This window comes from Lactuca virosa, chromosome 5 (genome assembly GCF_052849685.1).
Source record: "Lactuca virosa cultivar CGN04683 chromosome 5, Lactuca_virosa_CGN04683_v6, whole genome shotgun sequence".
Lineage (NCBI taxonomy): Eukaryota > Viridiplantae > Streptophyta > Magnoliopsida > Asterales > Asteraceae > Lactuca > Lactuca virosa.
The window spans coordinates 430,540,239-430,559,233 of record NC_136430.1 but is presented as its reverse complement, the minus strand read 5'-3'; the positions used below and the strand labels follow the sequence as shown (position 1 = coordinate 430,559,233).

The 18,995-nt window shown below is 35.1% G+C and overlaps 1 protein-coding gene across 1 annotated transcript in view; it reads right to left on the bottom strand.

Moving 5' to 3' along the window:
• Window positions 1-606: 606 nt before the first annotated feature.
• Window positions 607-18,995, bottom strand: part of LOC145113190 (GDSL lipase-like) — a 29,759-nt gene continuing 11,370 nt past the window's right edge. The window contains exon 6 of the mRNA XM_079049310.1: window positions 607-834. Coding sequence (XP_078905436.1) covers window positions 740-834 — 95 coding nt within the window. The 3' untranslated portion in view covers window positions 607-739. The remainder of the gene's footprint in view (window positions 835-18,995) is intronic.

Genomic DNA, 18,995 nt, shown 5'->3' with positions numbered 1-18,995 from the left:
ATATATATATATATATATATATATATATATATATATTGTGTTTTAGGGAAATTGACTAAGCTTTGGCTTACAGTTGTGGATTTTTCAATATTTCAGGTACTTCAGATGATCGGGGCAAGACGAATGCGTGATCGTACACATCCTCCTGCTGATTCATGTATTGAGAGATTATTTTGATACTCAGATTTCTATGGATTTGTTTTGAACAATGTTTATCTATCTCATGGTTTTATGAAAAATGTCTTTTAAAAATGAAAAAAATTATCATGGTTTTTAGGGTGTTACACAAATAAATGCTTTTAAAACCTTATTAAATAAAGCTTTGACAAATAGAGTTTGATAGTTTTTAAATTCATTTTAATGGGTGTTTTTTTTAAGTTCCTATATGTCCTATGATATCTCTAAATATGATAAAGACTTAGTTTTAAAGTCCTTTTGTTTAGGATCTAATTTGTTAAATCAAATATATAAATTTTGTAAGTAATAAAGCTTTCAAGAAGTTTTTAATAAATACTTTTTGTACAAAAATATAACTAAAAAACATGATCATTTAGTAACTACTATTCATTTAAAAGGACATGACATAAATAAAAAGATGTATCCTGATTAACAAATGTCCCCACATTATATTTATTCCGCAATTAAAACTTTAATATTTATACATTGTGCAACAAAAATAAATCTAAAATTGTTCTTATATAAATAATGTAAAGTTGTAAACTGAATTGAAAAGTTGTTACTAGAAATCAACCATATTCCCGATGCCACCATCATCTTCATCGTCCCCTGAAGGCTTGACTACTTTTATATTCAAGTCAACCTTAAAAGTCTCACCTAGAAAAGGTTAAACAAAAATTAGGAATACTAAAGTTAGGAAAAAGAATTTTATTAATGGTAAAACTTGAATTTTTATACAGTTTATGAACTATGTTGTTATTTTTTACATAAATGTAGTTATGGGAGTCAATGTGGGTGTTAGATATGGGTGTCATTCGATTCGGTTTTTGGTTTTCGGTTTAATCGATTTTTCTAGCATCTCTAAATTAACTATGACCAAAACAAATAAGGTTTGGTTTAATCGGTATCGGTTTATTCTGTTCGGTTTACCGGTTAAACAGAATAAAAATAGTGAAACAATCCATTATATGTAAACATATTCTTCTTGGAATGACAAAATCGAATTAAAAACTGAACCTAGCAAGAAAGTAGCAAAACACATATTATAATGACATATATGAACTAAAAAGCACACAAATCCTTAACTATCAAACATATAATTAACAACTATATGAACATCATCAAAATTTGATTCTTAATGCCCCCTCGTAGATTCACACAATCATACTACAACTAAATTTCTAAGTTTCATTCTTCATTTCTTGTGTATATTGTATATCACCTAACAACTTATAATTAATTGAGGCAAATCTAATAAGTAATAGTTTTTTAGTATTTGATTTTAACATCATTTTTCATAATCTATTTTTGAATACCCTAAAGTTTCTATATTTGATTAATTATAACTAATAACTAGTATCTAATATTTAGTGATAAAATCAAATATTTGATATTTAATAAAATAAATGGAAGTGTCATCAAAAAAATGTAAAATGGAGTTTGGCACCAAGTTTCCATCCCGCATGATGGTCGAGCAAAGAAGAATGTCTAATTTCTTCTATTATTAGAAAAAAAAAAGATAAAGAAAATGAAAAAGAAGCTTAGGCCTTAGGCCTTAGAGTGTATAGAGAACTTGGAATCTAACTAGTTAAGTGGGTTGCCTAACTTGGACCCTTGGTTGAGCATTGTTGTATTGAAAATGTTATTACTAAGTACTAACCAATATATAATTTTACATAGACAAAACCACATTAATGGTCTCTTTGCTTTTTAGAAAGATTTGTTTACCCTTTTATTATATTTTTTATTTTCTTTGTCTTTTCTTTATTTTTATCTATTTTAAAAATAAATAAATAAATAAATAAATAAATAACTTAGGCCTCCCCCCCCCACACACACACACACTCTCTCTCTCTCTCTCTCTCTCTCCCTCTCTCTCTTTCTCTCTCCTCACTCTCTAGTAAAAATACCCATTCTAGACTACCCCACCCTATTCTTCATCTTCTCGTGTCTATTCACCAACAGTCTCCCATTCCTACTTCTCCATCATTTTTCAATCACCCGGCATTTATTTAAGGCAGACGGCGGGTTCCTTGGTGCAGGTTACGGAGTGAGAAAGAGAATCAAGTGAGAGAGAGAGGAGGGAATTAGAACCAGAAAATAGACATGAATGATGCAAAAGAGAAGCGGTTGAAGCATATTTAGAGCAGGGTTTGTGAGTAGACGGTGGGTTTCTTGGTGCAGGTTCAGTGGCGGAGGGAGTACCGGGGCTGCCCGGTGCTCAGCCCCCCCTAATCCTCTATCCCTGTATGCTTTTAATAAGCCCACATTAGTTGACTAAGTCATTTTTAGAGCAAATCTCGTGAATTAGAGGTTTTATTTTGTATAGTCAAATTTCCATAATTGGTCTTTTTATATTTTCTGCTTACCGTATCTCTAAGTAAGTTTGTTATGTTTTCTTTCTATAACTTCCAACACATACCTTCCAGTGGGTTCACACCTTATTTAAAAAATATGTTATTTTTTTCCACAACAAATACATAAGTCACATAAATATTATTATTAGTATATATTTTTCATATTTTTTTTCCACTATTACTAAAATGTTGCAAATATTTTTTAGTATGTACATACATATCATAATTCTTTTAGATTCACACCTTATTTAAAAAATATGTTATTATAGGTGAAATAATAAAAAAAAATATGTTATTATAGGTGAAATAATAAAAAAAACGTTGTATTTTTTTATAGATTATTTTTTCTTGTCATTTTTTTTCAAAGTTAAAACCTTTATTATAGTATTCGAAGATAAAATATACTTTAATATATTATTACGATGTATGCCCCCCTCATTAAAAAATTCTGGCTTCGCCTCTGTGCAGGTTACCGAGTGAGAAAGAGAATCAAGTGACAGAGGAGGAGAATTAGAACTAGAAAATAGACATGGATGATGCAGAAGAGAAGCGGTTGAAGCAAATTTAGAGTAGGGTTTATTAGTTAATTCATCCTACGCCAACGTTTGATTAGATTGTGTAACACCCGTTTTCTAGATCAGATCAGTTAAAGATTTAAAGGAGTCTAAGGTGCGTTTTTGGGAAAACCCACATGCCACGATGTGGAGGGTTGATGACCACGACGTGGCATGGAGTTTAATGAAGATCGTGTTTGGCTTGGTTGTCACAATGTGGCAAGAGGAGGGCCATGACATGGCAGCTGTTGCATCCCAAGCCCATGGATTTTAGGGTTTCCTCTATATTTAAGGACCTTAAATTTAGGGTTAGGTCATCATCTTCAGCCTCCAGCCCTCCTATCTCGAAACCCTAGCCCCATTAAGTGTTCTTGAGATGTTTTTGGTGTTCTTGGCCACTTGAAGTTTCTTTCATCATGATTTTGGTGTGGAGCTTGAGATCTAGTTTCTTACAAGTGCCTTGGTGAAGAGCTCAAGTGTAGATCGAGCAAAGTGACCCCATTTCTAGACCATTGTGAGTATAAAGCTTCAATCTTTTCTTCTACGTTATTGGATCTAGCTTATGGTCAATTTTTATGCTTTTGGTCCCTTTTTGGTGGTATGCTTGGATTTAAGATGACTCCAACTCCTTCTAAACACTAAGGTTTATCTTCTGGACCTCTTCTTGTTGGAAAGTTGGTAGTTTGATCTTGTCCTTGGAGCCATGCATGTTTTGTGAAAGATTTTATGCCATTTTGGACTTAGGGTTATAGATCTTTCTTTGGCGTGTGGTCCTAATGCATAAAGTTGGAAACTTTATCCATTAGGTCATTAAAAAGGACCAGATCTGAAGTTTTGAGCTTTGGTCTGAAAGGATTAAGTTCTTAATGAAGATTTTGGCTTCTGTTTAGACACCACGATGTGGCCAAGAGCCTGCCACGACGTGGTGGTCTCCTGCATGTCGACTGTTTTGTCTAGACATGCCCACGGCGTGGCCAAGAGGTCCCCGCATTGTGGTGATTGTTGACTTGGTTGACCGTTGACTTTTGTTGCCCGTTAACCGTTGACTTTTAACCAGTTTGACTTGGGGTCAAACTTGGAGGATTTAGGTTGCTGATTAAGGATTTATCTATCTTGGTGTTAGTTGGTTCGTGGGATTGATCATTGCAAGGAGTTAGTGTGTTGTTGTGCCTCTCTGATTCTGTGGTTCAGGTGAGTTTCTCACTATGCCATGTATCCCATTGTTATTCCTTTGTATGGTAGGATAGAGATACTGTTACAGTACAAGTATGCTAGTGGCCTAGGGTATGTTCTTGGTATCCCTTGCAGTTGAGAACATTAGGTGCTTTAGTATGCTTGAATGGTAGGGTCTTGACTATTGATCGTATGATTCTGTTAAGAGTTGTGTTTGACTAAGGTAAATGGGGTAGGCCAGTCACCAGGATTATGTATGTTTGACCAGTAAAGGACTTAATTGAGAAGTAGCCAATGGTAAGGTAACTAGGGAAGTCTAGTTGCCAAGGGAATGTACCATGTTAGTTTATGCATGTGTTTTATGCTATATGATTATATGGTAGTGATAGCTTGGGTTGTATGTAGTCTAAGTTGGATCGTCTGAGAACTCTTGGTCTAATGCTTGGGTGTGATGTTCTTTTTTGATTGTTCGCTCTCGGGGGATCATCTATTCGACTGTCTATCTGATTCCTGACTACATATGACTTTATGTATTGTATGGAAGACTAGGAGGTGGCTCCTGGCAGTGGTGGTTGGATTGTGTCAGTTTACTTGTAACGTATGCGTTTCTCACTAGGCATTAATAAAATGATGTAATTGTAATGGTCAACAATTGTAACCCTTTATGAAGTAAATAAAGATAATTATCTGAGTATAATGTGATTTGTGTGTAGTTATGTGTAGTATACGTGCTTAAGGCAATATAATAAAAAAATACACGTCTTAAATAGAATAAAAATTAGGCCGAATAACCTTGATGAAAAAGGAAGTAGTCGTTATGAGGATTTTGGAGATATAAACAACACTCTGATCCAACTTATAAAGAAGAAGTCATGATGCGTTGAAGTTTCGCGTTTGACCCCATACGCCTAAAGATATAGTAAATAGTGAATTTTAGATAGGTCGCCTATTAGCTTAAGTGATCTAAACGAAAGTTGTACAAATCGTAAAAGTGAGAGCGTGGATATAGAGAACGCCCAAATATGAATTCATATGAGAAAGTTATGATTTTTCAAAAGTTTCAGCGCTGTTGTGTTGACACAGAAATTGAGTTTTAGATCGGTTGATTTTTAGCCGAAACAATCTAAATGAGAGAGTTATGAATTTTTAACGGACTTTAACAGTCTAAGCTTGTTAAAAATATAACTTCAAGAATAAAGTCAAAATTAGTTGTCGGAGTCAAAACGAAAGTTGTAGATCTCTGATAGCTACACGTGGATATAAAACGCGTCGAAAATGGAGCCCGTATGATGAAGATATGAGTTTTCTAAGATTTTATAAAAAACTAAGCATGCAGCCACGCGTAAAGACAAGAGTCGTGGCACACATCTGACTTCCACCCAAATCTCGACACATGGCACCACTCAGAGAACAACACGTCATCACACCAACCATTTGCGCAGTGCACCCTGACAGAGTGCGCGGTGCACATATCTTTTTTTGGATATAAATACACGCGTTCATATATGTTTCTCATATCTCACCCCTATAGCTCAATCCCTCGAGTTCTCTCTGCACTAGATCCAAATTTCCTTATTTTCTAGTATACCGACGAAGCACTGCGACCCTTGAGTGCCAACTAGTAGTATCCTTCGAGTAGAAGCTTTGTCAGTGCAATTTTCAGACTTTTGTCTAGAGAATCTCTGTAAGTTAATTTACACTATATATTATTTTAGTGTAATTTATATTTAAATGCATAGTCGTTGTTATGAATTTATAAATAAGATTGTCAGTAAATCCAACGTCGTATTACTGATTGATCTACTTACGTGGATGATATATAGGCTAGATTTAGTGAGGCATTTAAAGTGGGATTTCCAAATAGTATACTATAACGGACCCTACTTTCAATATAATCCTACCTGGTTGTTCCTTACTTGATAGATGTCGACATAGACTTTGGGATTGTTGAGGAATCTAAACTATCATTAGTCATCAAAAGTAATAACTAAGACTTAGTGATAATTGAACCCATGTCACATCAAAGGAAAGGCTAAGTGCTGAAGCGAAGCGCTGTCCAACTTTCCAGTCATCCACCTTATCAAGTGATTGCATAGTTTCTTTCAACTTACATATAGATATAAAGTATCTAGTTGATTAAATGTTATGAGTGCCTATTATTTGAGTTACTTGATATCTATGTTAAACGAATTATATGATTTTTTACTTTATTTAATCGAATACATATTTTAATATATACAATATATTGGGTAGTGATGAGTGATGAAAATGATGAGATAATGATGAGAAGACTTGATTATAGATAAACCGGTCATTTAGAAGAGTATAGATGACGGCCATAGACTATTCTAGATAGTTCAATAGAAAGTTGACAGACTCGCAACCTGTAGGTGTTAATAAACTATATGTTCATTTGATGTACCCTATCCCCCCATGGTTGCCTTATTGACACCTATTGCTAAAGGAATGCCCGAAGCAGTATTGTCTACCTGTTAATGATGATAATCCTTAGGATAGGTCCCTTGAGATTAGTATCTTAGGATCAATATGTGAGAATAACGGAAATGGGTAATAAGCTAAATTATTTGATGTAAAATATATAATGAAAGAACTTAATTATTGTGAGTTGAAAATCCTATGTGCTCACCAGGCTCACAAGCCTGACCCACTATGTTTTTTTGTATCACAGGTAGCGGCACGAAGGCCCAAGGATGTTGAGTGATTTATGGATACTTATAGGATATAGTGTAATAAACTATTTTAAGGCATGTAATATTTTCTTTATAATTATGTTTTTGTATTGACGATGACATCCCGAAGTTATTAATGAATCGTATTTCTTCGAAAATTATTGGTAATAATATTATCACATTATTGGGAACAAATTCCACATTATAATTCTTTAATAATGATACTATGAAATGAAATAAGAATAATTAAATCGGTCTTTTCTGACCGTAAAAATGGGGATGTCATAGTTGGTATCAGAGTCTTAGTTTAAGTGAACTAGGAATACTTGAGGATTTCTAGACTTAAACTGAGAATGCTAAGCGATTATTGTAAGATGAGTGTCTGCTATATTTTAGGTAGTATGCTTGAAATGACACACGCCTAGCTTATTTTAAGAATGATGCCTAAACTGCTTTTATGTTCTAAATGATTTATGTTAAAGCATGCTATAGCGATAAGATGCCTTAAGATGCTTTAGGATTGCCTACCTTGGATGCTATTATTTGAATAAATCAATGGTCTGTTGCCGACCTAGATATAGAAATTTTATGTGTTCAGGATTCTAAAAGTTTAATTACGTACGGTATTGAAACCGACATGTAACTTTTTCGAAGTGATAAGGAGGATTATGCGTCTATCATAAGTAAAACCTTCCTTATCTTAATATTCTCGTCTCGAACGTCTACTTTGGTGTATAGATCAACATGGTGAGAACTCAGAGTGGACCAGGAAACGGAAACGTAAACGAATAGCCTGAGCCCCGTGTGATAAAAAATGCACCGGGAATTGTTGTTGGATTAGGTGTCTAAGCCCATAACTATTTTGGTATGTACTTGACCCGATTATGAGCATGGTCCTTTTGGGTTGCCTTACTCATGCAACTTGATAGGATGACAAGAGGAGAGAGAGTAGAATTTATTATATGAATAATAAATTCGTACTCAAAATGGTTTTATTAATATATTACAAGATTAATATATTATTTGGAAATCATATTATTTAATTAGTATTGATCAGAAATTAATTTGGTGATCAAAAGAGACTGATTAAATAAAGGGGACTGATATTGCAATTATCTGATAGTTGCTAGTTGGGCTATGGATTCCTAATAGAAAGGGATTGGACGAAATCTATGGAGGGTCCAAGAAGATTTCGTCCAAGGGCTTTCTAGATGGGCTCCATGCATCGCATAAGCCCTAAGAAAGGAAATTAGGGTTTCCACCATAAAACTATAATAGCCTCAACTATAAATAGATCCCTTAGTATATGGAAATCGGCCCTATGCTTCTTGGAGTTGCCCTAGCCGATTTCCTCCTCTCTCCTAAGTCATCTTGTTGCATTGGGTGTTTGTGATTCCATGAGAGGTGCAACATTTGAGGCACTAAGTTTTCAAAGGTCAATGAGTTCTTGTTATTACTACATAACAAGTTGAGGTAATCATTCTAACTTGTTTATTATGTCTATTTCGAAATAAGCATGCTAGATTAGGGTTTATTGCTTTGGTATTCAATGTTGTATGTTCAAATTAGAAAAACCTAGATCAAAGCAATTAGGGTTGCATGAAAACCATAGGAATGATGTTATGCTCATAGTCCATCAGTGGTATCAGAGCCTACGTCGTTTTTCTAGTTGAATGGATGCAAAAGTGAACTGCCAAAGGATCAAAAAGTCGAATTTTTGTTGTCTGCAAAGCCGACTCGACGAGTCCATCAGTGGACTCGGCGAGTCCAGGGTGCTGTTGACGGGATTTTCGATTTTTTGAGCAGATTTTGTTAAGGATAATTACCAAAACTCGTTTTTATTGCCTAAAATCGATTTTTTATGTTTGGAATGATTATCCTTATCAAAATTAATGGTTTTTGGTTAAATATAGATAATATAGGATTATTATGATTCAAATATTTAACCTAGTAAGTTTGAAAAGTTTCAATTTACACCCTTTAGGTTTTATAGTTTAAATTTGAACTTAAAAGTTCTAGTTTTTGAAATTTAAATAGTTAAACCCTAATATTTTGAAAGGTTTCAAAATTTGTCCTCAAGTTTTGGAATTTAAAATTTAATTAAAAGGTAATAATTTTGAAATATTAAATTCTAGAACCCTCGTATTTTGAAAAGTTCAAATTACACCTTATTGTTTTATTAATTTAATTAAGAGTTTAATTAAAAGAGATAGTTAATAAATCCATAATTATATGGTTTAAGATTAATCAAATTAAAAGTTTAATTTATTAAGTTAAACCACCTAGTATTTTAAAAGTATAAAATACACCCTTATACTATATAAAATTAAAAGTTTAATATTATATATGTATGAGTAAATGTCAGTCTTACCGTTAGTAGGCCTCATTCACGAAGTTGGTCTATAAGGGCTGTTTAAGGAAGCGGCTTGTAAAATGATCGCCATTGGGTATCCACTTTTACCCACCGCACCCTTGACTAGTGGAGGGTCGTTAGCCGAATGGGTAGGATAGGACACAAGCTTTCATTATAAGTATAATGAAATACGAAGTAACTAAACACTTTTATAAATTCCCAAATCTTAGTTACTTTAGGAAAAATGTGGAGTTGGTGCTAATCCATGAAATTGCACATTGCACATTGTTGGTCGTTAGTGGAGCATGTGCGGTTAAACGACACACTAATATGGGACCAATGAAGGATGGCAATGGGTAACTCGTAGATTATCTTAGATCAATGGAGCGTGTGTGGTTAACCGGCACATTGATTAGGTGATAGACATCTTCGAGAGTTCCAAGCTAATTTGCATGGTTATCCACACCTTGTTTGTGATCCTCGGCATCCTAGTCGCAAACATGAAGGGCATAATCGAGATTAAATATGCCATTGAAAAGTTCAATGAATCTCAACAGATTTAGGAGTTTCAATTCATTTAAAACCTAATTTTCATTTTCGTTTTTCATGGTGGAAATTGGTTAATAGTCATTTACCTGCCTTTAAATAGTCTGCAGCTGGATTACGTCATCCCTCTTCCAAGTTGTAGAATATTGTGTTGGGTCCTAGCCTTAATATTTCATTTGGGTGTTATATTAAGGATTGAATCAACTAACTTGAATTTCTCCCGTTTTGTAGATGTCAAAATCTAACAACTATGGTCTTTCTAAATCCTTTGGAAAAAGCTTTCCACATGAAGATGATGTTCCACGATTGGATTGTGGAAATGGAAATCATGCTTCTCTTTCTCCACCTCCGCCAATAATTCTCCCTGACCCACGTGTTCAAGGACTTGAAAAGTTCAAGGTCACTCAAGCCCTATTGGCTAGCAAACACGAAGATGGAAAGTCCGTATGTACTCACGTCTTGGACATGAAGTTGCATATTGACAAGTTGGGAATGTTGGGTGTCAATGTCTCAAGGAGTTGGCCGTTGACTTGGTTCTTCAATCACTTCCTAACTCATATGGTGAGTTCATTAATGATTATTATATGATGGACCACGACGTGACCCTCATTGATCTTACCTATTTGCTTATTGCTGCTGAATCAGAAATGATTTGGCGCACTGGTCAAGCAAATTTGACTGGTAGATCAACCTCCCAAACTTCCATGGATATTGACAATGGCAACATTGGAAGTCCAAAAAAGTTCACTTCCCAATGGAAAGGGATCGACCATGGTCAAACCGTTTGAACGGATGGTAAAGAGAAAGGCTGAATCTAAGATTGTCCCATGTGCTGTTCCAAAAGAGTCCATTTGTTTCTACTGCCAAGAGAAGGGGCATTGGATGCAAAGCTACCGTATCTACCTGAAGGATCGCAAAGATGGGAGAGTCAAGATGTATGACTCTGCTTCAGGTAAAATCCACTATCTAACTCTATTAAGTTCGTATTTGTAGATTCTTAATACATGATGTGATAAGATTGCATTTTGATATTTTATAGGATCGAAGAAAAGAAAGGAAGGTTAAAGGAAAAGTATGTTGAGTCTGATCACGAAGAAATGGATTTCGATCGCATGATTCGAAGATCGGATTTTTGAGCTGCTGTTGTTTAGTAACATAGTTTTCATTTGTAATTGCATTGTAAGGATAAGTTTTTCCGCACTTTTATAAATAAAATAAATTTTGTTTTGTCTTATTTATATATGCTTGCAATGAAATTTGTGAAAATTGATGTTTGTATGTTTCTATTGTTAGCAATATTGAAAAGGATGTGATTCTTAGTTATGTTATTTATGGTAGTGTCGAAAAATTTACCAAATACCCAAGTTTCAATTGGACAGAAACTTGGAATCATGCAACTGGTATTGTATGATGAATGAGAACCTTCGTATTTGGGAAATTAAGACTAATTCCTTGTTCACATAAGTATGTGAGTCAAGTGAAGGACTAGGAGATCTAGTACGCATTGTTGTTCACTAAGCCATGTCCACCACAAAGAACGATAAGAATATTCGTCATGATTTTCTAAAAGTTTAGTAAATGTGGTTATGCTTAAAAGATTAAGTATGATTCTGAATCATTGGAAAAGTTTCAATGAATAGCAGAACGAATTAGAAGAATCAATTAGGCAGAAAGATAAAAGTTTCTCCAATCTGAAAAGATGGGAGAGTACTTAAGTATCGTGTTTTATGATTAACTTAGTGATTATGAATCCGTATCACAATTGATCCGCTAAGGGCACCTTAGTGCACCAGTATGGCTAAGAAGAGGAATAAAAAATTGTTGAAATGGTTTAAATCAAAAGGTGAATCATACTTCGTTCCAAAATCAAGTCTTAGAGTCGTACTCCAAGATTGTGACTTGAGTGACATCATCTTAAGAAGGTTTATAACACTCATCAAATGTGGAGTAGAAAAGTGTCTTACTCTTGCACGTTTGAAATTGGTAAGTTGTGATGTCTTGGATAAGACAAAGACCAACTAAGAACAATTGTGTGAAGTGTTTGTCTTGTAAAGAACCCGCACTAACTCTTGAATATTTGTTTGTCAAGGAATGTTTCTTGACAACAGAATCTTATATGTCAAGAGGTCAGTGGGAGTCTAAATGAACTTGAAAAGTTTCAAGAACTAATTAAGAGTAAACCTACTGTTAAATACTAGCACACGACTTGAGGTTTGTAACCTATCGTGTTGACACATTCTTGTTTCTGTGCCCATTCCCTGTAAAGTTTACTATGCATGTGAGTCCTATGAATTCTCATTTAAATGCATAAAGGAAAAGCACCTTAATCAATGAAAGTTGATTGATTTGTATGGGTGATCTGCTCAACAACTTGGAAGACATGGTAGGCCCTTGTGCTGCTAGGTGGCAAGAAATTAAGATTGATCATGTTCAGTCCATATGAGTTTGGATTTGTCACAAACATTGTCTTATGATTATGGTTATGACAAATTCACATGGATAGGAACACATACACCATAAAATCGAAGTGATAAGGTTTCTCTCCGCTTCATGAAAATGATTGTGAGGAAACGCTTTCACTAGGAAGATTTTAAGGAGATAGCGATTGTGTAAATTGCATTCTTAAATTCGATTATGATTACAACATCCCTCTTCATAGTTCAAAATGTGAGATTTGGCAATTAGTTTGAACAATTAAGACTTATTGTTGTAAGTTCTGAAAATGTTTAGACATACATATGAGATTTCTAATTAAAGGTGTATGAGCTTATATAAAGTCTTATCGAAGCATCACGTATCAGAAATATGAACTTTGGTAGGAGAGTCAATAAGTATTGATTTCTAGAAGTCCAGCTGATTTCTGAGTACATGTCAAAGCTAGTGGGAGCATAAATGTTATGCTGGTAAAGAGATAATTATCATGTTAGTAGGAGCATGATTATTATGTTACGAGTTAGCAATGTTAATTATAGAAAACGAAAGTTTCAATTCGCAAAGTTGCAGGGTTTGAAAAGTTGTTTTGCTATAATTAAGGGAGAGAATATTATACTACATTTCGAATCTAAAAGCTTAGACCGAGAAATTTTAATCAAATTTAGTCAAAGGGCATATATGAATGTTATGTTGAAAAGATTCAACATAAGGAAATTCTATATATGGCAATATTATAGCAATAGACTGGTAAAGTATCATGTCTTTATGTAAGACGTTATGAATCGTATCCTATACGCTTCGGGTATAGGATCGATTACATATGTTGTAATATTCGACCGTTATGTATTTTCCAAATGCCTAGGGCATTAAGAGGGAAAAGGACCAAAATCGGATATGACTAAAGTAGTTCAACAACTGTCAAGGACAATCTAAGGTTTGCCAAAGATTGGTCACTTGTGAGCAGTTGGAAGTATAGTATTGAATGGAACATATCGACATTATTATTATGAATAGATAAGATTCTATTTAGAATGAGTTGTCATATGGAAAATATGAAAATGTTTCCATAATGGGAGTTGGATATTAAGAATCTATGTAGATTGGAAACTTTTATGCAAGAAGGATGTTCAAAAGAATGTACTTTGATTGTGAGACTTCATAGAGTACTTTGTAATATCATTGGAAAAGTCTTTGTGGCTTTGGTGCTATGACATTACAAAAGAATCATTGCATGAAATGTTAGAATCTAACATATTCTAATAGTGGCAAGAATTTGGTATTCTTACACTTGTGATAAGGATTGGGAATTGTGAAATGAGCATCATTGGAAATATGTTCAATTGATATATTTCACAAACTACGGACCATAGATAAACATAGTGTGCATGCTTGGAGCATGGGATGACTATTGTTTCAAATCAAGTATTAAGTTGATTATCCGAAACATTATACAATGAATAATGTGCAATCGATATGGTGATTAAATAAAATGTGTTTTTTTATACTCAAAAGTTTTGAGACCATATTGGATTCGATTATTCTTGTGTTTCACTTCGCGTGTTTTGAATTCCCGAATAATAAGAATATTCAGACCATCCACATTCGATCATACTTTGGAAGTAGGTATTGAGGCAAAAATGTCATGAATCCGACTATAGATTGTCTAAAGCGTTTTAGATATAGCAAAAGTTTGCTGCAGTGTTCATGAGTGCTCCTGAAATAAGATTTGAGTATTGGATTAAACCCACACTCACTTGAATCACTTCATGGATTTTATCACGGGTGATTAGTGAGACGATAATATCTTATATTCTTGAAACCGAGACATGTGAGTTGTAATTTGCAAGTCGGTTGCACATTGACATATGTAAACGCACCAGTAACTTGGTGTTATAAAACATATTGTTGTGTGTGATTTGATGAGTGAGTACAAGCAAGCATTTGAGTCGAAGTTTATCCGTTCCTTTTACCCTAAGAGTGATAAAAGCGATATTTGTGGGCCCCTCGATGATTTAGTGATGACACCCTAAGCGCTTGGCCAAGCCTGGACTAAGTTGATGTGTTCAATTGTAGTCTGTTGTCAGTCGTCATAAATTGAAAATCGGGAAACAACACATGAACAGAGAGTATGATTAAAATCCATGTCTCAGTTCATACGATATTTATAATGGAGGAATATATGATCCCTTATATTAAGTACATGTTGCTGATAAGATCAAAATTCGACAACGACTTTTGAAAGCTACGATTGCTAATCAGGTTCTGAAGTCGTACTTGCAAAATAGTTATTAGACTTATCCAAGTGGGAGACTGTTGGATTAGGTGTCTAAGCCCATAACTATTTTGGTATGTACTTGACCCGATTATGAGCATGGTCCTTTTGGGTTGCCTTCACTCATGCAACTTGATAGGATGACAAGAGGAGAGATGGAGTAGAATTTATTATATGAATAATAAATTCATACTCAAAATGGTTTTATTAATATATTACAAGATTAATATATTATTTGGAAATCATATTATTTAATTAGTATTGATCAGAAACTAATTTGGTGATCAAAAGAGACTGATTAAATAAAGGGGACTGATATTGCAATTATCTGATAGTTGCTAGTTGGGCTATGGATTCCTAATAGAAAGAGATTGGACGAAATCTATGGAGAGTCCAAGAAGATTTCGTCCAAGGGCTTTCTAGATGGGCTCCATGGATTGCTTAAGCCCTAAGCAAGGAAATTAGGGTTTCCACCATAAAACCCTAATAGCCTCAACTATAAATAGATCCCTTAGTATATGGAAATCGGCCCTATGCTTCTTGGAGTTGCCCTAGCCGATTTCCTCCTCTCTCCTAAGTCATCTTGTTGCATTGCGTGTTTGTGATTCCATTAGAGGTGCAACATTTGAGGCACTAAGCTTTCAAAGGTCAAGGAGTTCTTGTTATTCCGACATAACAAGTTGAGGTAATCATTCTAACTTGTTTATTATGTCTATTTCGAAATAAGCATGTTAGATTAGGGTTTATTGCTTTGGTATTCAATGTTGTATGTTCAAATTAGAAAAACCTAGATCAAAGCAATTAGGGTTGCATGAACACCATATGAATGATGTTATGCTCATAGTCCATCAATTGTACCTGTAGTTGAACTTGTTACGATGGCCGGAGTCCAAGCAATGATTCAGGCTATGATGATTGAACAAAGGGAGGAGATGAGACAAATATTATGAAATAATAGGGATAAACCTACAACACCTGTTGCGAACCTTTCTTTGAAAGAAGAACAGTCTGAGGAAGAAAACTACAGCCGGAATGTTAGCCAAGCTGAGCCAATAGTGGTTAGAAGAAACCAAACAGATGGAAGAGACGATGGATGTGGATGAAAGTAAAAGGATTTCATGGAATCCAAGCCACAGAGTCTTCGGGAAGCCCAAAACTGGCGGAAGTCATGGATTGGATCTCTGAGATGGAGATGGTGTTTGAAAGTGGTGAAGGCAACAACAAGCAGAAGATCGGTCTCGCGGTCAGATAGTTGAAGACAAGAGTATTAAGTTAATGGAAGTTACTAGCTGATACCACGCCCAAAGCAGAAGTTAGTAAAATGTCGTGGGAAGAATTTCTGGTGCAACTGAAAATGCAGTACTGCTCTGAGTAGGATCTTCTGGAGATCAACAACGAGTTCTAGAATCTGAAGAAGGGAAAGACGAGCATCAACGAGTATGCTGTAAGTTTTACAGAGAAAATAAAGCTTGTTCCTTATTTGGTTCCAAATGAACTCTACAAGATCATCAAATTTGCTAGTGGATTACCGGCATATTTTGGTCCAACGGTGAAGCTGGCAACCACTTTGAAAGCCGCTATCTGGGCATCTAAGATTGTTGAGACCCAAATAAGAAAGATGGGTATGGAGAGAGCTGAGGTAGGATAGAAGAGAAAGTTTGAAGTATCTTCTAGATCCAAAAAGAAGAGCAGATTTTCAAAATCTGGCCACAACAACAAGAAGTTCGGGGGAAGTGGTGAAGCGAAATGGTACAAGAAGTGCAAGAATAAGCACTCTTGAAGATGCATCGATGAAGTGAATTGTTTCAAATGCAGAAGAACCTGTCACTACTCCAATGAGTGCACATTCAAAATGAGAGTGTGCTACATATGTGGAGAGGATGGGTATATTCAAAACGATTGCCCAGAGAAAAAGGAAGCTACAAAGCCAAATGTGTCGTCAAAGCCAAAGGCGAGAGCATTCTAAATGACTCTGGAAGCAGCAAAGGAGGAATAAGATTTTGCTTCAAGTACTTTCCTAGTAAATGATTTTCCTGCCAATATGTTTTTGATTATGGAGCTAATTACTCCTTTATTTCGCTAAAATTTGATAGAAGACTAGCATTGTCTGTAGATAGATTAGATAGTGCTCTAATAGTAGAAGTTGCTAGTGGCAATTTTGTACCTGTTAGCAAATGAATGAAAAATATCATCATTGACTTGAATGTGAATAAGTTTCATCAAGAATTATTACTCATTGAGTTAAATGGTTTTGACATAGTATTAGGAATGGATTGGCTTAGTGAGAATGATTCTGAGATACTATTTAGAAAGAATATGGTGAGAAGAAACCCTCCTAGAAAAGAATCATTTATGGTGTATCGGGACAAACGCCGAGTAAATTCTGGAATCATCTCCCTGATGAAAGCTAGAAAGTGTTTATCCAAAGGATGTACATTATATCTAGCGTTCGTGATCGATGCGAAGAAGGAGATGAAAATAATACCAGTGGTGTGTGACTTTCTGAAAGTCTTTCCTGAAGATCTTCCTGGATTTCCCCCTAATAGACAAGTATAGTTTCGAATAGACTTGTGACTAGGAACCACACTGATAGAGAAATCACGATTAACAACAACAGAGATGAAGGAGCTTATGATAAAACTTCAGGAATTGTTAGACAAAGGTTTATTAAGACCTAGTTCTTCACCCTGGGGAGCTCCGATGTTATTCGTAAAGAAGAAAGATGGGAGCATGAGGATGTGCATAGATTACAGAGAGCTGAATAAAGTAACGGTGAAGAATAAATACACATTGCCTAGATTTTATGAATTGTTTGATCAACTGCAAGGCGCAAGCTACTTTTCAAAGATTGATCTCAGGTAAGGGTGTCATCAGTTGAAGGTGTGAGATCAAGATATTAAGAAGACCACATTTAGAACAAGATATGGACACTATGAGTTTTTGGTTATGTCGTTTGGACTGACCAATGCTCCAACAACGTTTATGGATCTAATGAATCAAGTTTTTAAAGCTTTCCTCGATAAATCTATAATAGTGTTCATCAATGACATTCTGATTTACTCAAACAGCAGCAGGAGCATGACAAGCACTTACGAGGAGTATTGGAAGTTCTAAAGAAGGATAAGTTGTATGCCAAGTTCTCCAAATGCGACTTTTGGATCCGAGAGGTGCAATTCTTGGGTCATGTGCAATTCTTGGATACGAGAAAAGATACCCCACTCATGATTTGGAGTTGGCGACGGTGGTTTTTGCACTAAATATATGGAGGCATTATCTTTATGGCACGAAATGTAAGCTTTACACGGATCATAGAGTCTCCAGTATCCCTTTGATCAGATGGAATTGAACATGAGACAAAGACATTGGCTAGAATTACACAAGGATTATGACTGCGAGATACTTTACCACCCTGGTAAAGTGAATGTCGTGGCAGATGCGTTGAGGATTGAAATTGTCTTGACAATTATGGAAAGCATTAAGAAAGCTCAAGAGGAAGCATTGCAAGAAAATAACCGGAAAGAGGAACGTTTAGGCAAAACGTTAGTATTTGGTACAAACAGTCAAGGATATAAGGTATTCCAAAATAGGATTTGGGTACCTAAGATGGAAGGAGTAAGAGAACTTCTCATGGAAGAAGCTCACAAGACCATGTACTCAATTCATATTGGAATTACCAAGATGTGTAGGGATCTAAAGCCTTACTATTGGTGGCCGAAGATGAAGCTCGACGTTGCAAAATATGTGGATGAATGTATGACTTGTAGGAGAGTTAAGGCGTGACATCAGAAACCATATGGAAGTTTGGATCCTTTACCTGTACCCATGGGTAAATTGGAAGAAATCACCATGGATTTTGTGAGTAAGCTACCCAAGTCAAAGAGTGTTCATGACATATTGGGGTAATTGTGGATCGATACACAAAGAGTGCACACTTCATAGCGGCTAATGACAGATGGTCTATGGACAAGCTTGCAAATATTTACGTCAAAGAGTGTTCATGACATGATAGGTTGCATATTAGCGTAAATGATCTAAATGAAATTCGTAGAAATTGTAAAACCTAGAGCGCGCATAGAGATAACGCCCAAATATGACTTCATATAAGGAAGTTACAATTTTTCAAAAGTTTAAGTGCAGCTGTGTTAGCACAAAAATCGAATTTTAGATTGGTTGATTTTTAGCCGAAACAATCTAAACAAGAGTTGAAGATCTCGTCAATACCAATCCATTGATATAAAGACAGTCGAGAACGGACGTCGGACGAGAGAGTTATGAATTTTTAACGGAATTTAATAGTCTAACCATGTTGAAAATATAAATTTAAAAATAAATCAAAATTAGCCAATAGAGTCTAAATAAAAGTTGTAGATCTCATCGATCGCTACGCGTGGAAATAAAACGCGTTGAAAACGGAGCACATATGAAGATGATATGAGTTTT